The sequence below is a fragment of the Sminthopsis crassicaudata genome, chromosome 2 (assembly GCF_048593235.1).
Source record: "Sminthopsis crassicaudata isolate SCR6 chromosome 2, ASM4859323v1, whole genome shotgun sequence".
Taxonomy (NCBI): domain Eukaryota; kingdom Metazoa; phylum Chordata; class Mammalia; order Dasyuromorphia; family Dasyuridae; genus Sminthopsis; species Sminthopsis crassicaudata.
Genome location: NC_133618.1, coordinates 208,883,880 through 208,907,796, shown reverse-complemented (window position 1 = coordinate 208,907,796; position 23,917 = coordinate 208,883,880). Strand labels below are relative to the sequence as shown.

Sequence of the window (23,917 nt, the reverse complement as noted above, 5' to 3'; positions counted from 1 at the left end):
GTGGGGTGCATTGCCCCAGGCTTTAGGAGTTTTGTACAGCTGTTTTCATATATCCTTCTAGGAATCTGACCACAAACAGTTTTTTCTGTCCTGGAAATACTTGTTAGGTATTTCCCCGCCCCATTGTAGGCTTTAAGATCTAGTGTATTGACCAGGGCTGCATTGGGACTACACATCAGACTTTCATCTTGTTGCCACAGACCCTCTTCACTGACCTTCCTCCTTGTCCTCCCTGTTGTCAGAGAGGCCGAGAAGCTTCCAGCACTGCTACTGATTCAGAAGTCCCACCCTGCTGGGTCTGGGTCTGGAGCTAGTCTGGGGCTGCACTGCATGCTAGACTCCCCCTCTGGTCAATGGACTTTTTCTGCTGAGCTTTTAAGTTGCTTTTGGCTGGAAAATATTCTACTCTGTCTTTTTGGGTGTTCTGATGCTCTAAAATTTGTTTAGAGTCATTATTTAAGGGAATTTACAGCAGTTTGGGAGAGGTTGGGCAAATTCCTGCCTTTACTCTGCCATCTTGGTCCTGATCTTTTCTTTTCTTTTTTTTTTCTTTCTTTCTTTCTTTCTTTCTTTCTTTCTTTCTTTCTTTCTTTCTTTCTTTCTTTCTTTCTTTCTTTCTTTCTTTCTTTCTTTCTTTCTTTCTTTCTTTCTTTCTTTCTTTCTTTCTTTCTTTCTTTCTTTCTTTCTTTCTTTCTTTCTTTCTTTCTTTCTTTCTTTCTTTCTTTCAGAAAATTGAGACATTTGCCCTTTTGCAAACTTTCTCCTGCTTTCCATGATTTTTTCAAATACATGAAAAGTGACTGAGGAATTGTATTTCCCAGTTTTTCATGACCCAAGGACATAGTTCATCTGGGTTAGGTTATTTCCACTTATCAGCTAGTTTTGGCTCTGGAGTCAGGAAGACCAGAGTTTAAATCAAACTCAAATATTTACTAGTGACCCTGGAAAACTCTTATTACAGTTTTTGAGCATACATAATCTTTCCTGGACTGGACTGACTTGCTCTCTAGCATAGGATCCTACTAATTTATTTATTTGCATTGGGGTTAAGTGACTTGCCCAGAGTCACACAGCTAGGCAGTGTGAAGTGTCTGAGGTCACATTTGAACTCAGGTCCTCCTGACTTCAGGGCTGGTGCTCTCTCCACTGCGCCACCTAGCTGCTGGGATCCTACTCATTTTTACACTGAAAGTTTAGAAATCTAATTTCCCCAGATTTGGGGAACACATTAGACCATGCTCTAATTTTCTCTCCTGTACCAAACTTTGTGATGTTTCTTCTATGATTTCTAAATTTTTTCTCAATTTCAAATTAATTCAGATAGTTCACTGGAAGGCCAAATACTGAAGATGAGCCTTAAATACTTTGGTCATATTATGAGAAGAAATGACATTGGAAAAGTGCTTGATGTTGGGAAAGGCTGAGGGCAAAAATGGAATGGCAGAAGATGAGACAGATAGACTTCAAGAAGTACTGGAGAACAGCGTGCCTGCTGTAGTCCATGGGGTCCGAAGTTTGACACCACAAACATCAGTTTATTTTGAACATAGCTTACTTGTATATATTTATTTGCATGTCATCCCCACTAACTTATAAGCTCCTTAGAGGGAGGGATTGTCATTTGCCTCTTTTTGTACCATCAGGGCTTAGCACAGTGCCTGGCACATAGGTGGCGATAACACATATTGACTAATTTACTCCACCACTTCCTCTCTTTTACTGAAAACCAGATGCAGAACATCTTTGTTAGTCTCTCCACTTTTTGATTAGTCGAGAACTTATTAGCTGATTTTTTTTTTTTTTTTTTTTTTTTTTTTGGCAAGGAGAGAGTTCCAGAAGAAAACGGAATAATTTTCCTCGGAGAGTATTTTTCTCCATTAGTAACAATTCAGTTTAATTTCAATTGGACAGACATAGTAAGTGGGTACTAGGCACTGGATTACACAAAAGGTAATAAAAAAAAAAATTCCTTCTGGTGCATCCATGCGTGTGCATACGTACAGAGACGTCAATATATATTATACTTATGTATATATAATGTATGTATGTATGTGTTTTGGGGCTCGAGAGAGCACTAACTCTTGAGGTGGGGGTGGCTAATCAAAGCGCAGCGTGAGAGGAAACGAGGAGGCTTAGTACAGAATGATGCCTCCCGGGGAAACGCGGGGCTCCTGGTCCGTTTCTTGGGCGGCTGCATGGACCAGCCCGCCTAGCCTGGGACCCAGGATAACCTCTTCTTCGTCCTGCTCCCTGGGCGACCCCCCGCGGCGGGAAGAGTAACGGGGACCCCGGGACAAGCAGTTTCCTTAACCGCCCTCCTTTCTGCATCCAGCTCTGTGGGAATTGGGATCTGCGCAGGCGCGGCACTCGTGCGACGTCCTTGCTTTACGGCCGGCCCGAGCGGTTTGCCGTAGGGAGACGGAGGTGCGGTGCAAGGCTTTTGGGCGCGGTTCGACTTGAACGCGGTAACGAGCGTCTTTCCCTCCGAGCTCCTTTCTGTAGCCGGGGCCCGGGGCGGTGCGCCGCCTCCCGCGCCGCTCCGGGCAGGTGGGCTGGCGGCCTCGCGTTCCGGTGGCCAGCTCCGCGGGCCGTCCTGGGGCTCCGGCTGGGACCTCTCCCCGGTCCCGTCCCTTCCCTTCCCTTCAGTCCCAGCCCCTTCTTCTCCCCCGTTCTCCGGTGGTAACTGACGCGGGGTCTCCTTGTTTCTCCAGACTCGCGTCCCGTGCCGGCCACTTGCAGGGCCCGCGTCATGGAGTCAGAGCAGCTGCTGGAGGGACAGACGCCGGTACCTGGGGGCCTGCAGGGAAAGGGGGTGCGGGTCGCCGCGGGCCGAGGGGCCGTGCCCTGATCCTTGTCTTGTCTTGTAGGTTTCAGAAAATCCTCACTCCGAGTATGGGCTCACAGAAAACGTCGAGGTAACAAACTTTACTTCTTTTCCCGACTAGGGACTGCTTGTAATCGGGAAAGCTGTTGTTTGTTTTCGTATTGTTCCTGTTAGAGTTGCAGAGAGGGACTCCTGAGTGCTGGCGATGGTCCATACTTGATGGTTAATCTCACTGACACTTTGCTTTGATTGCATTGGGATTCTCTGTTATGTAGTGGATAGTGTAGCTAACTTCTTTTGCATCTCTAAAATACGTTTATTAAAACCGGACTGAAGAAAATATTCCCCAAGTTGTCCAGTTTACTTTGGTCGGCAGTGGCGGTGAGTTTTTACTGTCAGTTCTTGTGCTATTGCCAACATAAAGTCTTTTCTAATCCTTTTAGTTACTCGAGCTCCCTGAAAATTACTTTGTATTTACCTTGCTTATACTTTGTATTTACTTTTATTTATCCCTCTCGTTTCAAACCCTGATGAAACGTAAGCCCTTTAAGGGTACAGAGTGTCTTTTTTTTTTTTTTTTCCCATGTCTACAGCACCAAGCATAATGCTTAGCATTTAGTGTGTAATAAATGCTTGTTGATTGAGTGAACTTTGCATTTCTTTTTAATATAAGTAATCAAAAGGTTGTCTCTGTTGATTCACGTAGTTGCTAGTCAATATTTATTAATTAGATAACAAACACAGAATGGTATAGGAGCTGCTCTTGGGATACATTTAATTCAATTTAACAGACATTCACAAAGCGGCTACTATGTGCCAAGCATTATTCTAGTTGGGGATATGTAACAGAGAAAACAGAAACTGTTCCAGGCATTAGAGAATACAATGTGGGGGATGGGGGGAGGTAAATTCACTATGGAGATATATATGCTTAACTCATAGAAAAGAAAAGGAGGCGTATATGTAATATGTGACAGTAATGCGTATGCCTCCTTTTATTTTCCAGTATATAATATACATATTTTATGTGTTTGCATATATACATATATATGTGCATTATTACATGTTATGTATACATGTCTGTATAAATATGCATTGTGTGTTTACATACAAAATTTATATGTAATAAACAAAGGAACATCCTTTTTGCATTAATATGCAATTTGTGTATGTTATATGTAAATTATTATATACTTTAAAATTTTATTTTTGTTGTGCAAAATTATTATGTATTACAGAAATTTTATGTTAATGATAAGGGGATTTTGGTAGGTGCTTAAATTTTTTTTTAAGTAGAATGACCAGAGGAGGGTAGTTAAAAAAAATTTGTGGAAAATAAGAGATTAATTATTATTTAAAAATTAAATAAGTGAAAGAAGAAAGGGACATTTCTTGGAAATAAGGAGAAATGCATTTCAGGTCTTGTGGATGTAATTCCAGTGGGATTTAAACGAAGATTGAAAAAAGTGCTCTCCAAATTGCCCAACTGTCAGAGTTGGCTTTGATGAGATATCTAGTACATTGTCTAGAGCTATTAGTAGGATAGAAGATTTAGAGCCAGAAGGAATTTTAGAAAATAACCAGTTAACATTCTTCACTACCCAAAGCACTCTTCTTTGACCACCATTCCTCTATATTTATTGCCTTTTCCTTTTAGAATGTTAACCTTTGTGGAAAGACTTGTTTGTTTTTCTTTTATTTCTGTCTCTAGCACTTAACATGTTATTTGGCACTTAGTGTTTGTTCTTTGATTTCAGATGAGGGAACTGAGGCTTGAAAGGTGAAATGACTTACCTAAGTCACACAGGTAGTTAATAACAGAGCTCCTGGATCCTCTGACTCCTTAAATTTTGTGATCAATACTGAAAGTTACTTGGCACAGTGGATAGAATATTGGACTTGGGAATCAAGAAATCCTGAGTTCAAATCTACCTTGAGACACTTAACTAGCATTGTGACTTTGGGCAAGTTACTTAAAAGCTTTCTGCCTCAGTTTATTCATCTACAAAATAGGGAAGATTAGCACTAATGTCCCAGGATTGCCATAAAGATAACAATCAGATATTTGTAAGGTGCTTTGCAAAAAATGAAAAGGCATATAAATACTAGTTATGGTTTTACATAGGTTGTGCTGAATTTTTGGTATTGATTAAGAATTAGATCAACCACTTTTAGCATATAGAATATAGTTTTTAATGCACTATTGGGTTATATCCGGTGTAGAGGCAACATAATTTGCTTATATTTTGTACCATGAGACATTTTCCCAGGTACCAGTACTCAGCTCTTTGACAAATGATTTGAGCTGAAGGCACAACCTCATATCCTTTATTTATTGAGCCCAAATTTGTGAGATATTGAAATAGATGAACTTAAGGTTATAACTAAAATATAGTTAGTGATAAGAATTTCTTAAAATTTAATATATATCTTTTTTTAGGCTACCTGGCAGTTGTTATATTTCCTATTTGAAGTTTTAGTTTCAAAAGTTTTATTAAAATATATAATGCATTATACTTTTGGCATAAATAAATGATATGTTCTTTCTTGGCTTTTTCACTTCTTCAGGGTTTAGATAGTACATAGTGATATAATTAATGTAATGCTTAGAAAGATGATAGTTTTTGTCATAGGGCAGAGAGATCCAACTACAATGACTTAACCATTTTCAGAATATAGATGTATAAAATATAGTCCAGAAATTTTGTGTAGAATTAGAGGTGAATTTATAAAAGAAAGGAGAGGCATTTTCAAAAAATTACAACTTTTTAATGACAGTACATATGCATGGGTAATTTTTTACATTATCCTTTGCACTCACTTCTGTTCCGATTTTTCCTTTCCCTCCCTCTACCCCCTTCCCTAAATAGCAGACAGTCTTATACATGTTAAGTATGTTATAATATATCCTAGATACAATATATGTGTGCAGAACTATAAAGTTCTTTTGTTGCACAGGAAGAATTGGATTCAGAAGGTAAAAATGACGTGGGAAGAAAAACAAAAATGCAAACAGTTTACTCTCATTTCCCAGTGTTCCTTCTCTGTCCATCATTGATCAATTGGAACTGAATTATATCTTCTCTTTGTCAAAGATTTCCACTTCCATCAAAATACATCCTCATACAATATTGTTGTTGAAGTATATAATGATCTTCTGGTGTTGCTCATTTCACTCAGCATCAGTTCATGTAAGTCTTTCCAAGCCTAGGAGAGGTATTTTTTAATAGTTAAATTACATATATAATGATCAGCAGTATCTTTGTTACAAAGTGATCCCAAATACAGTTTTTATGAAATGTAGTTTGTATTTGTTACACTGTTATTAGATATTTTCTCACTAGTGCACACTGCAACCCTTCCATACATGCTCATCTCAAATGGTTCTTTTCTACTTGTTGATATAAATTTTTCATACAGACTACCCTAGATGCCTTTTTTCTACCTCTTATAATATTCCTAGGATACCACTGTAGCAACTAGGTCTTTTGCCTCACATTTTTACTACATGACCAGCACATCTCTTTTTCTGGCCTCTTGTGTCCTAGAGATGTTTTAGGTGATAACCTGTAGGTGATGATTATTGTTGGTAATAAGTATGAATATACTTTTTATTGCCACTTGAGGTTCTTATAATTTTGATTCACATGAGATCAAGTTCTATAATTCATTGTTAAATAGCGGTACTAAGAGGATATTAATATGGCAGAGATGGGACCTTTGTATTAACTTAGTCAATTAAAAGTACTTTGTAATTTCTCATATATGCTTCAGCCATGTATTTCTTACTCAATTCCTGGCTCATTTGATTGTTCATTTGTGTGTATGTGTATATTATATTCACACACATACATACATACCAGTAAGGAGTTTTTTTATTTAGAATATGAAATTATAGTACTTTTATTATTTATCTCCCAGGGTGATTATGAGGAAACCATTTTGCAAATCTTAAAGTACTTACTAAATGTCAGCTATATTATTATTTTCATTGTAATTTCTGCAGGACATCTTTCAGGACACTGGTGTGCACTTTGGTTGGGCACAAATCTTTTATAGTTACCTTGTTATCACTGGATCATTAAACAAGGGTATCTCTGTATTTGTATCTATAGTTTTGTATATTTTTAAGATATCTTTTTTTGAGAAGAGCCTTTGTGACAATTTTTTCTTGTCTCAAATATTTAAATAATAAACAGTCTTGTATTTTTTATTGCAAAATTGATCCATGATAGAAAATATCTATAACAACAATCCTCTTCTATCTAGAATTATCTAGAATATTCTTGATGTGTATATATGTGTGTATATGTATATTATACATACACACATACATATATATACATATATATACACATGTATATATATACATACACATACATATATATTACTATTGTAGTAAATACAGTAAGATTAAAAATCACACATGATGATGACTGGTTGGTTGGTGATGAATTCTTCGTTGTCTTTTTTGGGGGGTGGATTGTCAAAGCATTTAAATAATTTCCATTCCTTTGAGATATTCCCTTTTTTGAGACATCTTAAAAATACCTTTTTGAAATCAAGTTACTTCTAGAGTGGATTTTATTTGTATGCATTTGATCAGATATAACAAATGCTTAGTGAATGAGTAAATTAATTCAGCTGCTTTTTGAATCAAAGGATTATAATAATATAGACTTTAGAACTGGAAGGAACTTTACGGATTACTTAGTATAGCCCTCTGTTTTATTGCATATTGGGAAACAAAGGACCAAGTTTAACCCAGAGACTTCATTTTCTTAGCAGTTATTGATGCTTTCTCATGCAGCTAATTTTGTCCTTAGTTGGATAGGTTCAAATATAATAGGACATGATAAAAACTTAAATGCATCAGTTCCATTTTGTTGGCTTGATAATGTTTTTCATCTACAAATGATGGCATTGATCTGGAACCAAGTTCTCTGTGGACTCATTTTCTCTGTATAGACAGTTCTCAATTTGCATAAATTATCATTCAGCAGACCTTTATGGAAAAGGATTTTTACATAATGCAAATTTACCCATACCTATTGCCTTCACTTACTCTATATAATAAAGGAATGCACAAAATAATACCTTTATGTAAATCATAAAATGTACTAAAATATAGAATTAAATTATATATAATTATGAAGTTATAAGTAAAGTTTATGAAAAAATATGTATAATACTATATAATAAAGTTAACACGTATATAGTATGTGGCCTTTTCCCCATTCACTTTATCTATATTATCTCTAATGGTTGCAAATGCATCTTTTTTTTTTCAATCCCAATTTTTTAAACATTTTTATTTAAAGTTTTGAATTGCACTTTCTATAACTCCCCTCATCTTTCTCTTCCTTCTTCTCTTGCCCCTCCCTGAGATAGCAATCAGATATGTTATACTTGTGCAATTCTTTGTTTTTTAAGTTGATGGTTTTTAATTTTTTGTCCCCCCCCCTTAACAGTATTTAATTTTTTTCTAATTATATGTAAAAATAGTTTTCATCACTTCTATAAGATTTTTATTTCCATTTTTTACTCTTTCCCTTCTCACCCTAAAACAGCAAGCAATTTGATATGGATTCTACATGTACAGTCATATAAAACATTTTACATTAGTCACATTCTGAAAGAAGAATTAGAACAAGAAGGAAAAACCACGAGAAAGAGAAAACAAAAAAAAAAAGTGAAAATAGTATGCTTCAATCTACATTCAGACTCCATAGTTCTTTCTCTGGGTATGGATAGCATTTTCCATCATGAATCTTTTGAAATTGTCTTAATTTATTGTATTACTGAGAAGAGCAAAGTCTTATCAAAATTGGTCATTGCACAATGTTCCTGATACTGTGTACTGATGTTTGCCTGACTCTGCTCACATCACTTGGCATCAATATATGTGCAGTTGTGTAAAACATTTCTATATTAATCATTTTCAGGTCTTTTTGAAATCATCCTGTTTGTCATTTTTTACAGAAAATAATATTGCATTACGTTCATATTACCATAACTTACTCAGTCATTCCTGAACTGCTGGGCATCCATTCAATATTCCATTACAATTATATTCTAGAGTGTTTAGCCATTTCCTTAATTGATAGTCGTCACTTGATTCCAATTATTTTCCACCACAAAAAGAATTGTTATAAATATTTTTATATAAATAGGTGCTTCTCTCTCCCTCTCCCTCCCTCCCTCCCTCCCTCCCTCCCTCTCTCTCTCTCCCTCTCTCCCTCTCTCCCTCTCTCTCTCTCTCTCTCTCTCTCTCTCTCTCTCTCTCTCTCTCTCTCTCTCTCTCTCTCTCTCTCTCTCTCTCCTCTCTCTCTCTCTCTCTCTCCTCTCTCCTCTCTCCTCTCTCTCTCTCCCCCTCCCTCCCTCTCTCCTTTTTTTTTTTTTGGTGTCTTTGGGATATAAACTTAGCAGTGATATCGCTGGATTAAAGATTATGCACAATTTTTAGTTCTTTCTATAGTTCTCCAAGATGATTAGATTAGTTCATAAGTCTACCAAAACAGTAAGTTGTGTCCTAGTTTCCCTTCCAACATTTATCATTATCTTTTCTTGTTATCTTAGCCAATCTAATATGTTTGAGGTGTATTTCTCTGATCAGTAGTGATTTAGAGCATTTTTAAAAATATGACTAGCGATAGCTTTGATTTGTCTGAAAACTTCATTTATATATTTAACTACTTATTAATTGGGGAATGACTTCCATTTTATAAATTCAACTCAGTTCTCTCTCTATATTATATATCTGATAAATGAGTCCTTTATCAGAGATAATTGTTACAATTTTCTATTTTCCTTATAATTTTGGTTGTATTCATTTTGTTTGCACAAAAACTTCAATTTTTCTAATGAAAATTATCTCTTTTACATTTTTTAATGCTCTCTATATCTTCTTTGGTCCTAAATTCTTCTCTTATCTATAAACCTGACAGATAAACTATTCCATGCTTTCTTATTTTGTTTATGGTATCACTTTTTCTGTGTAAATCCTGTACTTGTTTTGATCTTATCTTGGTAAATGGTATAAGATGTTGATCTATTCCTATTTTCTGCCACATTGCTTTTCAGTTTTCCCAGCAGGTTTTATTCCAAAAACTTGGATCTTTGAATTTGGTATATATTGGATTATCGTAATTGTTTAATTTGTAATATAATTTACTTTGTAATTTGTACTTAATCTGTTCCATTAATTCATTATGCTATTTTTTTCCTTCTTTCTTTCCTTCCTTATGTCCATCCTTTTTAATTGGAAGAATTTTTATTGTAGGTGAAATGGGAGAGCTGAACACAGTTTAGATGATTCCAGTTTTGTGCAACATCCAGTACATTGTAGTCTATAGCTCAAGGCCTACATAGACCTTTTTTCTTTCAGTCAGTCTGGGTTTGGGAATTGGCCTTGGCCATGCCGATGTCATACATCTTCTTTACTGCCTGCTTGATCTAATGCTTGTTCGTCTTGACATCCATAATGAAGAAATGAAGACAATCTTCTTCATAGCAGTCTTAGTAGTCAAGAGAAACTTAATGATGGCATAATGATCAAGCTTGTTTCTCCGAGGGGCACTTTTCTGAGGTGTTTGAACTGCTTTTGAAGTCTTGGGTCACTGGAAGGTAGAGGATGTTTGGATTATTTTTTTTTGTGGCTATGGATACCATCTTCAACACTCTTCTCAGTCTTCAAGGCCTTAGCCTTGGCTACTGTCTTGGGTGTGGAGGAGTGAAATGGCTTTGGTGCCTTCTTGGGGGAAAGATCATCATGCTGTTTCTTGACTTCCTGAAAGGTGGCTTTGATTTTCAGGAAATCCAATAATTCTTAGAGTCTCTCCTAGATCTGTTTTCCAGGTCAATTGTTTTTCCAATGAGTATTTTGCATTTTCTTCTATTTTTTATTTTATTTTATTTTATTTGACTGATTTTTGATTTCTCATTGAGTCATTCACTTCCATTTGTTCAATTTGATTTTTGGTGAATTATTTTCTTCAGTTAGCTTATTATTTCCATTTGCATTTTGCCAATTGAACTTTTAAATGAGTTGTTTTTGTTCATTAGCTTTTCCCCCCCATTTCACAAATTTTATTTTTCAGTGAGTTGATTTCTTTTTCCATTTTGTTAAATCTATTATCTAAGGAATTATGTGTTTTTTCCATTTCTCTATATCTATTTTTTCCCCTTGAGGCAGTTGGGGTAAAGTGACCTGCTCAAGGTCACACAGCTAGGAAGTGTTAAGAATCTGTGGCCAGATTTCAACTCAGGTCCTCCTGACTTCAGGGCTAGTGGCTCATCCACTGTGTCACCTAGCTGCCCCCTTTATATCTATTTTTAAAAGAGTTTTCTTTAGATAATTCTGTTTTTCAAAGATATGTTTTCTTTTTCCATTTCACTAAATCTATTTTGTAAGGAGTTTTCTTCAGATAATTTCTGTTTTCTAAACTCTCCTGCAAAGTTATCATTTCCTTTCCTCATTTTTCTTCTAATTCTCTTTTAAGATCCTTTTTGAATTCTTTCAAGAGAGCCTTGTGAGAAGGAGACTAACTCATATCACCCTTTGGGGCTTCACTAGGAGGGAGACATTTTGCCTTTAGTGTCCTCAAAGTTTGATCTCTGTTCTCTGTCTCCATAAAAGCTATCTATGGTCAGAGATCTTTTTGTTATTTTTTTTTTTTTTTTGCTCATTTTTAAAGATTGACGTCTGCTCTTAGGGAAAAGGAGAGATTGTCCCAAGCTTTCTCTCCTGTTAACAAGAGCTTCACAATGCCCTCGAGCGAGTGCTGCTGGCTTCCTTCTTGTGCTTGATGGGCTTGGCCAAGTCTTGAGTTATTTTGGGGTTCAGGGGCTCACTATTTCCCTTTTGTAGTTGCGTTGGATGTCTCTCACCTATTTTGCTGACCCACTGGCTTTTGATTCAGGATAGAGTAGCTAATGCTGGTGTATTTTGGCTAAGACCCTTTCTGTAGATTCCCCAGTGGGCATGCCTGGGTCCCTGCAGGGTGCCTGTGCTCAGCCGCCTCCTCCATGCCCTATTGAAACATACCTTTTCTGAAGTTCTTCCAAAATATCTGCCAAAAATTTTGTTATACTCCAAATATTTGTGGGTTCTTTCACTCAAAACCAATTCAGAGGCTTGATCTAGTTTTGATCTGAGGAAAGCTAGGAAGAGCTCAAAAAGCTATCTACTCTCCACCATCTTGGTTCTGCCCTCCTCTTTACCCCCCCCCCCCCATCATGCTATTTCTTTGGTAATACCATTGTTTTGAGAATTATCACTTTAGAATATAGTTAGACCACCTTCTTAACCATTTTTTCGCCATAGAGTCTTCTTGATATCCTTGAACTTTTGTTCTTCCAGATGAATTTTGTTAATTTTTCAAGTTCTAAAAATAAATTTTTGATATTTCGATTGGCATGGCACTGAATAAATAGGTTAGGTACTATTGTTACTTTTATTATATTGGCTCAGCCTATAAGCACAATTCTTCCAAATGTTTAGATCTGACTTCATTTGTGTGAAAAGTGTTTCATAATTTTGTTCATATAGTTCTTGGCTTTGTCTTGCAAATAGACTCCCAAATATTTTATATTGTATGTGGTTATTTTTTATTATTATTGTGAAAGCTTTTTATTTTCAAAACATATGCATAGGTAATTTTCAACATTCACACTTGCAAAACCTTGTGTCCAAAATTTTTTTCCTGCCTTCACCCCACCCCCCTCTCCTCAATGACAAATAATTCTAAATATGTTAAAAGCAAATGAAAGAGGAAAAAATTGAGAAAGAAAACAAAATGCAAATAACCAACAGCAAAAAAAGTGAAAATGCTATGTTGTAATTCATATTCAGTTTTTCCATTCCTCCTTCTGAATGCAGTTTTTCCATCACAAATCTATTGGAATTGGCCTGAATCACTTCATTGTTGAAAAGAGCCACATCCATCACAGTTGATTATCACATAATCTTATTGTAGCCATATACAATGTTCTCTTGGTTCTACTTGCTTCACTTAGCATCAATGCATATAAGTCTCTCCAGGCCTTTCTGAAATCATCCTGCTAATCATTTCTTATAGAACAATAATATTCCATAACATGCATATGCCATAACTTATTCAGCCTTTCCCCAACTGTTGGGCATCCTCTCAGTTTCCAGTTCCTTGTCACTACAAAAAAGAGTTGCTTTAAACATTTTTGAACATGTGGGTCCTTTTACTTAAGTATTTTGTTTCTACTGTTGATCTGGTAATTTATATTTTTGTAGATATTCATTTCATTTAGATTTTCAAGTTTATTAGCACATAATTGAGCAAAGTAATTCCTAACAATTGGTGTTTCCTCTTCATTGGCGATGAATTCACCTCTTTTATTTTTGATACTAGCAATTTGATTTTCTTCTTTCCTCTTTTAAAGCAAATTAACCAACTTTTAAAAATTGTTCCTCCTCCCACCCCCCATAAAATCAGTTTTTAGTTTTATTTATTAATTCAATGATTTTCTCCTTTTCAACTTTATTAATCTTTCCTTTAATTTTTAGGATTTCCAAGTTGCTTTTTAATTGGGGATTTTTGATTTGTTATTTTTCTAGGTTTTTTTAGTTGCATGTCGGATACGTTAATCTGCTTTTTCTCTATTTTATTGATGTAAGTAATGTAGAGTAATTTCCCCCTAAGTGTGGTTTTGGCTGTGTCCCATAAATTTTGGCATGTCATCTTATTGTCATTTTCTTTAATGAAATTATCTATTGTTTCTTTGATTTATTCTTTGACCCAATTTGTGTGACTTTTTAAAAAAACGAAACTATTGAGAGATATTTTGACAGTGGCTTTCTTTTTCCCCCTCATATCTTACTATAGGAAGGAATATAATCCTCAACTAATGTTTGAAGTATTTGTATTTTCAATACAAGAAAAAAAATAAATTCAAATAATGAAATTATTCTGTCAACTGTTTTACTGTGAATGACTGAAACTCCACTAAAATTGGGAACAAACTTTTTTTTGAACTCCATACATATTTGTGTTATATTGCATGGCAAATATTATAGGACTTCCAGAAATGTATCAGTGTTAAGTCCTTATGTGCATCCAAGACTACAATTGCCAGAGCATGTGTAGTACATAAATAATATTCCTAGCTTGAAGTGTGCAATCACTCCTTAATCCATAAGTTGTAATAGTGCGGTTTTGTTAAGGGGAAGGTAGAGCATGTCCATTTTCCATAAAATCATCCAGATGGGGAGGGAATGAAGTAGTGCATAAACTATTGTTCAAAGTTGATAAGTGTTATCCATGTCTTAGGATTAATGGAAATAATTGTTTTACTTGGGTGATTTATTATTATTATTATTTTTTTTTCTTCAGTATTTTGGGATTTTCTGAGTGGTGTATAAGAACAGGTTTTAATTTGCAAGTCCCAGAAATGTGCCCTCCAAGAAAATGAGCTATTCTAGTTTTTGAAGCTTTATGTCCTGGCATAGCTTTTTCCTTCACAAAGATATAAGTTTAAGATAAAATTCATTAATAAAATAGACTGTTTCATCTAAGGATTGCCTTTGGTTAGCAAGGATTTTCATCTATTACTGTTTTTTGTAGGAATTCTGGAAACTTCTTTGCTGCTTCATTATCTGCACTAGCAATCTCTTCTGATCCTTACTCCTGACATCATGCACAATTTTGAAATCATGAAAACCAACCACTGCTTGCTATATTTTATAAATGCCTGTGTTCCTTCAGGATACTTTGTCTTTATCTTCAAATTATCTTTGACCCTTGGCTTGAATTGTTATCAAGATTAAAGGAATACTCTTCTGAATCTAGTTTTCTGTCTAGATAGTTAATAGTTTCTCTATCAATATAATGGTACCTATTCTTTTTTTCACAGATAAGTCACCTTTATGCAAGCACTGCCTTTTATGTACTACTTTATGTGGATAGCAACCTTTTACTATGATGTTCATATTAATATTGCAAGACTAAGTTCACATATTATTGATGACAGTTTTTATCCTTTTTTGTATTTTCTAATTATTTGACTTAGGCTTATGAGACGTTCACTTTTCCCCTCGAGCATTTTTGCTGCCAGCCATGCTGAATAAATAAGGATCAATATTGAACATAGGAAGTAGACACAGAATTACTCATTGTCTGTGAATATGTGGGAACTAACTTAGAGATACTTTTCTGCTTTCCTACTACTGCCTGAATCATACAGCATCTTATTGTACCTCTACTTTATATAAGGAATTTTTCCACTTGGTTTTGGAATGCAAATTTCTTTCAGCATTCTTTGCATAAAGTCCAATTTATAGTAAGAACTGTGTAACTATTTTTCATTAAGGAGGCAATACTGTTCAGGTTTTTATTACCATCTTTAAGTCTTTTGTCATCTTTTCATAATATTTTATAGATGAACTTTAAACCAGTATTTTCTTTGGCTACCATTTTTCTTGACAAGGATACTGTTAACTGGAATATGATTTCTGCTTTCTTTATTTGAGGACCTGTTTTTCATTGCTTGAACTTCCCTAAGACATGGAGATATAGTCCATGTTTTTACCTTCTCCATTTATCATTTAAAAAAAAAAAGATAACTTTTTAATGGAACACTGGGTTGGAGATGTTATAATCTCAAGTTGTGCCTTCCCTTTATCCTTTTGTAATACTAGTTAGTCAAGGAGCATTTTAATATTTGGTTGAAAGTTCTAAAACCCAAGTGAAAAAAAAAAAGGCTGATAATATACTGTCGGTACCTGATCTTTATAATAAATTCCCTTTTTTTTTTTTTTTTACATATACAATTAGTATAAAATTGTCTCATTTGTCCTTTATATACAGTTTGACTATAACTTGGGAAAAAAGTAATTTAACTAGAAAAGTATTTACATATATTTTGTGTGTGTGTGTGTGTGTGTGTGTGTGTGTGTGTGTATGTGTATATATATATATGTGTGTGTGTGTGTATATATAAAACATAATTTTTAATAGATAGTATATTTCAAACATTGGCTTTTATGACTCTTCCAATTTCTAAATTATTTAGTTACAAATACAACAAATTGAGAATTTCAATAATAATAATTATATTTTTTTATATATACATATATATATATATTTTTTTATATATATATATATATATATATATATATATATATATATATATATATATATGTATATATAAAAACCACATTATCCCAGTGTTTAAAAAGTTGATTAAAAATGTATTTGGGTTTGAGAGATGTTGCAAGGTAGAGAGGTTGAGTAAAAGTTATAAGAATATATTTTAATGGAAAAAAAGAAGGAATATTTGTTTGAGATATAGAGGGAATTAAAATTTTATTTTTAAAGTCTGATAATATTAGGAAGAAAAATGATTAGTTGTTATGGGGCATAAGGGCATAAGTAACCTGAATGAAATTTGGTGAGAGAAATTTGAGCATGTCCTCTGTAAAGAGATATTTGGGGATTGAAGTGTTATAATTGAAAAAGTTTATTTCTTGATTGATACTGCTTTGAAATACTTGTTTCTTAGTGGGTGTTTTTTTTTTTGTTTTTGTTTTTGTAATGCAAGATAATTTAATGTGTCAGATTGATACATTATTTTTTATTTATTAGCGAATAGTGGAAAATGAGAAGATTAATGCAGAAAAGTCATCAAAACAGAAGGTGGACCTTCAATCATTGCCAACTCGTGCCTACTTGGATCAGACTGTTGTACCTATTTTATTACAAGGACTTGCTGTACTTGCAAAAGAAAGGTGAGATAACATGCATTCTGATTTTCAGTCGTTTTGCGAATGATTTTATATTTTTCTTTAAAGTACTTTATATATGCTTACATAAGTTTTTCATATTTCAAAAACATTTTTATACATTGTAAGTAATTTTAAGCCTGAAGTTGAGTCCAGTTAAATGATACATTTTGAGTCTTATTCTTGGAACTGCCCTTTTCTAGGTATTCAAATCAATCTAGAACTAATTTAGATGTGATAGGAATGATTTTCCATGCCTTTTTTTTTTAACCTTTCCTGTTCCTGGATACTTTATAGGTCTGTAAGAAAGAGATTGGAAGGGAAATTGTGAGTTTTGGTATTTAGAGAAGTGCCATTGTTACCATTGGAGTTATCTTTGTCCTGGTTATTCTCTGGGAAAGTGATAGGAAGAGGATTTAAGGAGTAGCACGGATGAAAATCCACTTATGCTATTACTTTTCTCTCAAATCACCTGAGGGCCTAAAGTGACTACTAAATTTACTCTAGTATTTGTTACTTTGACTATGGTTTACATTTCATTTTGTAGTAAATATATATATGTGCATATTACTCTTGCCTGTAAAGAAAGCAGAGTAAATTAGAGTAAAATTGGAAACCATCTTCATTTGCAAAACCATTGGCTTTACACTTATTTCTGCTTTTACTGCCTTTTTATTTTCCTGTAACTTACAACTAATTGATTTATTTTTAGGTAAGTAGATGCATTGGAAAACATATTTTTAATAGTTTTTATTTACTAGATATATGCATGGGTAATTTTACAACATTGACTATTGCCAAATCTTTTGTTCTAATTTTTCCCCTCCTTCCCTCCCCTCCTAGATTGCAGGTTGACCAATACATGTTAAATATGTTAGAGTATAAATTAAATACAATATATGTATACATGTCCAAACAGTTGTTTTGCTGTACAAAAAGAATCGGACTGGAAAACATATTTTTGCTGATAAAGTTAGTTATCACTTTAGTGTCCTTTATGTTTTAGTTTAAAATTTGCCAGAAATAAATTTGAAAGGTTTCCATAGCACAACTTAGGAATTTATTTCAATTTTGAAGAGGTGAGTATTATGTAGTATTTAGTATAGATTTGCAAGTTAATTACTTCTGTCAAGTATACTTCTAATGTAATAAATGCATAGATAGTTTTTTTGATTTTTATATGCATACTTTTAATATAGGTTAAAATTTTGAAGAATGTTTCTGAATGATAAATACCAAAATTTTAAAGTTAAAAATAACTTCAGCAAATTGATGTTAAGTAAAATAAAGTCTGGGTTGTTTACAATGTGAAACTTTTTTCAGTTAGAGCAAATAGCTATTTCAAGTCATAATGTCTTAGGGCCAATGTAGATCAATATCAGTATTATAGGCCGTGTTTTCACATAAATGAAATGTGCCATTATTGGACTTAAGAGCCAGATATTTAGACTTCTGAAATATAATAAATTGTGATACAATAATGATAAAATGATGAGATATTAATAGTAAACTTTTTGTGTCCTAATAGTAAATTTTGGGTTGCAATATTTAAAATTTTCCCAGTATAAAACAATGATATAAGAAATGACTGTAAAGTAATGAGACTAATTTATACATCCAAATGGATATGATCTTCTTTAATGTGGTCACCTTTTTTGAAGCTTTAAACTTATTTCAGAATGTTGTCTTTATTTTATCATCTTCCCTTTCATTTTAACCCTTGCATCACACTTGAATGACATTAATTTACATATTAATAAAGGCTCAAATACCCTGGTTTTCTAGTTCATTAGTCCCCTCTGCTTCTCTGACCAACCTTATCTATACAGAGAAGCTTGACTGTACCCTTGATTAAATTATCATCTGTAATTATTCACTTCCCTGAAGATCTTTGAAATGCATCTCTTCAACCACAGCCTCTTCAGTTTCTCTTGCTTCACCTAAAGCTATTCTGAGCAATATGCCTTTAAGACTTTCAGGTCTTTGCATCTGCCTTGTAATTGAATTATCTCTTATAATTCTTTTATTAGAATTTGAACTTATTGGGAGCAGCAGGCACTTTTTCACTTTTTCTATTTATATCAACAGTGCTTAGTATAAGCAGTACTTAATAGTATTTAATAATAATAGGAGCAGGTAGGTGGCACAGTGGATAGAGTACCAGCCCTGAAGTCAGGAGGACCTGAGTTCAAAGCTTATCTCAGACACTTAACACTTCACAGTTGTGTGACCCTTAGCAAAGTCATTTAATGCTAATTGCTTCAGCAAAAAACAAAAATAATAATAATAGTACTTAAAAAATACTTTTTCCTTGATTCATATTGTTCATTTTACTTTGTCTCAGTTCATTTCTTTAAATCTTATATTTATCATTTCTTAGGGTGCCATAATATTTCATTACATTCATGTATTTGTAGTTTTTTGCTACAACAAAAATGCTGCTCATAAACATTCTTGTACATTGCCTTCATATCTTTGGTATTGTCAACAGAAATGATTGTTTGGAAAAGGATGAATTTAATGGAAAATATATTGAGTTTTGTGTTGCACATGCCAAATATGATGTGCTTGTTTCTGTGATAATGTACTTCACGGCAATATAGTTGGATCAAAGAATATAATTTCTAATTGTTTTCCCAAATGGTTGAACTAATTCAGTTCTTCCACATCTCTTCTAACAATTGTTATTTTTCCTTTCTGGTATTTGCCAGTCTGAGGAGTATGAAGTAGAATCTTCTGAGTCCTGTAATCCACTTTTTTTTTTTTTTTTTAAATAATAGCTTTTTATTTTTATTTTAAAAATATATACAAAAATAGTTTTCAAACCTTGTGTTCCAAATTTCTCTCTCCCTTCCCTCTACATGCTTCCCTCGGCAGCAAGTAATCCAATATATGTTAAATGTGCATTTTTAATATATATTTCCACATCTGTCATGCTGCAGAAGAAAAATTAGATCCAAAAGATTTAAAAAAAAAAAAAGAGGAAAAAAAAAAGCAAGGAAACAACAACAAAAAACAGAAAATACTATGTTGAAATCCACCTTCAATCCCCACAATCCTCTCACTGGTGCAGATGGCTCTCTCCACAAGTCTATTAGAATTGGCCTGTATCACCTCATTGTTGAAAAGAGCCATATCCAAAAACACTTGCTTATCACATCATCTTGTTGCTATGTACAATATTCTCTTGGTTCTACTCACTTCACTGACCATCAGTTCATTTAAGTTTCTCCAGGCCTCTCTGAAATTATCCTGCTGATCATTTCTTATAGAATAATAATATCCATAACATTCATATATCATAACTTATCCAGCCATTTTCCAACTGATGGGATCTACTCAAGTTTCCAGTTCCTTGTCAATAAAGGGGCTGCCACAAACATTTTTGCATGTGTGGGTTCTTTTCCCTTTTTTATGATCTAATAGAGACATTACTGGATCAATGCACAGTTTGATAGCCCTTTTGGACTAATTCCAGTTGCTCTCAAGAATGGTTGAATCAGTTCATAACTCCACCAACAATGTATGAGTGTCCCAGTTTTCCCACATTCCCTCCAACATTTATATTATCTTTTCCTGTCATCTTTGCCAATCTGATAGATGTGAGTTATTTTAATTTGCATTTTTCTAATCAATCTTATAATCTAATCTTCACAATGACTTTTCTAGTTCTTACACATTCTTGATGTGAGTTAAACCTTTCAGCCATTCTCAGTTGCATATCCTTTGTTCTTTGAGCCTGTAGATACTTTGACAGAATCAAAGTCTGGTAAATCCCACCATCCATCTTCTCCTGGTGGAGCACTCTTGGAGAAAATCACAAATTGCTGGCTGGCTTCATTATAAATATGTTATATCAGCTGTACCCTCACTGCTTATGTAGCAGTTTTTTTCTTGAGTAATTTTATCATAGTCTCCCCAGTGACTATTCTAACCTTTTCCCTCTTATCAAACTATTGTCACTACTCTTCACCTAATTATCCCAGCAGAGGACCTACTCTTTTGTTCTACTGTGAAAAAAGAGGCTATCCATCATGAACTTCCACATTTTGTATTTAAAAACTTCAAAACGCCATTTGCTCCTCTCCTCAAGTTCTTGATAAGAAGGTAGGCCACCTCTTTTTCAATCCTAATTCTTCCAATTATGTTCTTGAGTCCATCCCTTCTCTTTTCCTCTGAGAGCTGGCCCCTTTGATCAATTCCTCTCTTTATTGGATTCTAGTCTTTTCCTTCTAATAACTTTCAAATTGTTACTCATAAAACACAGATAAGATTATGTCACACCAACCTTCCCTCTCAAAGATTATTAGTGGTTCTGTATTGCCATAGGATTAAATACAAATTCTAAAGCTTGGTGTTTAAAGCCCTCCACAATCTGGCTTTCCCATCTTAGTTTACAGTTGTACATCATATTACTCCTTGTCACATACTTTCCATTCCATCCACATTAGCTTTCCAGGATTTTCTGAAGATGTTATTGCCTCAATGCCTTCACACAATCCTTCCTCACTTTCATCTTGTGGAATTCCTGGCTTCTTTCGAAGTACAGCTCAGATACTAGCACTTTCAAGAGGTCTTTCTTAAGTCTCCAACAGAAAGTAAGGTTTTTGACCTTACTTTTTGCCTTTTGGATCTCCCCTTAATAAGTATTTTTGAATTCATTTATTTAAATCATTTTTGGATCTTGGCTTTTGCTTTCAGAATTATTTTCCAGCTTAAATACTCATTTACTCATGAGACTTCTATCTGAATAAGTTTTGGCTTGTTTCTTTTTTTCCTGAGGCTGGGGTTAAGTGACTTGCCCAGGGTCACACAGCTAGGAATTATTAAGTGTCTGAGACCAAATTTGAACTCGGGTCCTCCTGAATTCAAGGCTGGTGCTCTATCCACTGCACCACCTAGCTGTCCCCTTGGCTTGTTTCTAAAATCAAAAACACTTTTACAGGGTAAAGACTTGCTTCTACTTAGTATATGTAGAAAAGGCTTTGGAAATTAACTATAAAAGAAGTTTCCAGATATATTTTTGTCAATGGTACTGTCATTGGAATTGTATATAGCCAATCCAATGATTACTTTGAAGGGATTAATGTGCATTAGGATGTATGACTTATGATACATTTATTTGAAAAACCCATCTTACTACTTAATAGTCATGAAGCTTTCCCATGGTATTTGTGGGATAGGGATACTGAATGGACTGGAATTTCTTTCCTTTAAGGAAGTCTCAGTGAAGAAACTCCCTCTAATAATGCATCTTATAGTTTTAGGGGAGTTGTCTAGAAAACTTCAGAGGTTTAAGGATTGCTTAGGTCACAAGTAAACATGTATTAGAGGTGAGATGAAAGCCCAAGTTTTTTGGTTCTTAACAGTTTTTTTAATAGTACACATGATGCCTTCTCATGTGTAAGTTGAAATATAAAATATTATATTTTAATTAGCAGTGAAATTGAAAACCTAAATAGATCAGTTTAAATTTAGAGAAATTGATATTTCCCAAAGAAATGAATGATTTTCTTGTGTTACAATGAAGTAAAATAAAGACATCCTTTTGCTTGAATTTTGGTAAGAAATTATTTCTGAAATGGTGTTAAATTGGTTATTACAAGTCAATAAAACAATGTTGTTTTTATAATAATCTCCTTGAATAGATACATCTAGAATTGATTCTAAATCTTGGATCTCTTTTTTTTCTTTTCAGACCTCCAAATCCCATTGAATTTCTAGCATCGTATCTTTTAAAAAACAAGTCACAATTTGAGGATCGAAACTAATTTCGGGAAAAGAATAAAATAATTTGGTTGTTACTGTAGATATATATATGATTAAGAGGCAATTTATATTGCCATGATTCCTTTTTTTTTTCTTTTGAAAGTATATGAATCTTCAGGACCACAAATCTTGTTTCAGTAACTCCAGAAGGGAACATACTTCCCTTATTCTTTATTTAATGAACATACTTATTTAATGAGCATATTCTTTGTTTTTATTTTTTCACATTGTCTTAAAATCAACCTTCAGAATAAATTGCTAAAAATTTGATTATTGGAAAGCAGTTTTTATTGAGGATATTTGTGGTATTCTTTGGGTTATTACTTCATAGATAGTACTGATCCTATTTTTGATCATTTTTGCATCATAGTTTCCTTTTGGATTCATTTTAGAATGTTGTATTGAAATACAACACAATAAAAATATAGCACAGAGAAAGGATACTATACAAGCCTGAGAATTTTAAGTGGTATGCATTTTGTCATTCCTACCTGTCACTATATTGCCTTAACCTGGCTATCTCCAAATAGTTACTTCATAGCCAGTTCAAAAGTAGCATTATTCTTCAGTTGTTTCCTTAAGTAATTGCATGGCACCCAAGGCTCTGATGTATTAGTTTATTCGGTTTTTGGTGGATATCCTGAACCTACCAACCAGGGAGAGAGAGTTTAATGGATATTCTTTGGAGAAAAAGGTTTTAAGATAGAAAAGGGAAAAAATTATAATAAATTCCTTTTTTAAAGAAAATTCCTGAGTTTCATATCTCTCAACTAAACAATTGAAAAGATTTTGCAAAATTAAAAAAAAAGCAGAAAACGGCTTAACAAAACTAGATCTACCAAAGGATAGTAGTACTGATATACATAATGCCAAATTTGTGTTTATATGAGTAGCAGAAATTTTGAAATACTGGTTTTTGTAATTTCCACAGTTGTATCATGATGTAATAGGAAATACACTGGATTTGGAGTCAGAATACTTGGGTTTTCTGCTTATGAGGTCTAGGCTTTCAATTACTTTATCTCTTAAAATGGAGATAATACTTAGCACCTGACAAGGTTATTAATACAAATGTAAGAATATATGTAACACTTTTGGAGACTGAAAGTGCTTTACTACCTTAAGGTGCTATTATTTTCAAATGGGTAAGATTGTGAATCCTTGATTAACTTTGCATATACAATGCCCTGTGTATAGGTACTTAATAAAATGTTTGAAGGAATCGGATACACCAATTTTTTCATTCTGTCTGGTTTATTCAATTTTCATGAATATGCTTTGGCATTTTTTATTTAAAATCTAATTCTCAAAAATAATTAAACAATCATACAATAACATGCATTTTCAATTACCAATTTATCCTTTTACCAAAGTCAAAACAAGTAAATTAACAGAGAAAAAGGGAAAAATATATTCTGTCCCTATGCTTCCAAGTCTGTCCATTACTTTTTGACTTCAGTATTATTTGAAAAAAGTTAATATGTACATGGAACTGGGTTCCGCCAATTTTATTTTGTAAATCAATTCATTTGGTCTTTCCATATTTTCTTCTATCCTTTAAATTTATAAAA

At 33.8% G+C, this 23,917-nt stretch overlaps 1 protein-coding gene across 2 annotated transcripts; it reads left to right on the top strand.

Annotated features, from left to right (window-relative positions):
* The first annotated feature begins 2,346 nt into the window (after positions 1 to 2,346).
* Positions 2,347 to 23,581, top strand: DPY30 (dpy-30 histone methyltransferase complex regulatory subunit). Of its 2 annotated transcripts, none has more exons than XM_074288135.1 (5): positions 2,347 to 2,465; positions 2,712 to 2,785; positions 2,868 to 2,915; positions 16,441 to 16,583; positions 22,276 to 23,581. In XM_074288135.1, exons 2-5 carry the CDS (start codon positions 2,750 to 2,752, stop codon positions 22,346 to 22,348), a joined length of 300 nt encoding a protein of 99 aa, XP_074144236.1. In that variant the 5' UTR covers positions 2,347 to 2,465; positions 2,712 to 2,749; the 3' UTR covers positions 22,349 to 23,581. The 2 variants fall into 2 exon arrangements, with proteins under 2 accessions (XP_074144236.1, XP_074144235.1); XM_074288134.1 differs by lacking the exon at positions 2,347 to 2,465 and adding an exon at positions 2,529 to 2,547.
* Positions 23,582 to 23,917: the final 336 nt, after the last annotated feature.

What these genes read in the sequence shown, in the direction of transcription:
- DPY30 (XM_074288135.1), top strand. Translation starts at nt 2,750, where the DNA reads ATGGAGTCAGAGCAGCTGCTGGAGGGACAGACGCCG. An exon ending in TGCTGGAGGGACAGACGCCG is followed by an intron (nt 2,786 to 2,867) that starts GTACCTGGGGGC and finishes CTTGTCTTGTAG; the next exon opens with GTTTCAGAAAATCCTCACTC. An exon ending in GGCTCACAGAAAACGTCGAG is followed by an intron (nt 2,916 to 16,440) that starts GTAACAAACTTT and finishes TTTATTTATTAG; the next exon opens with CGAATAGTGGAAAATGAGAA.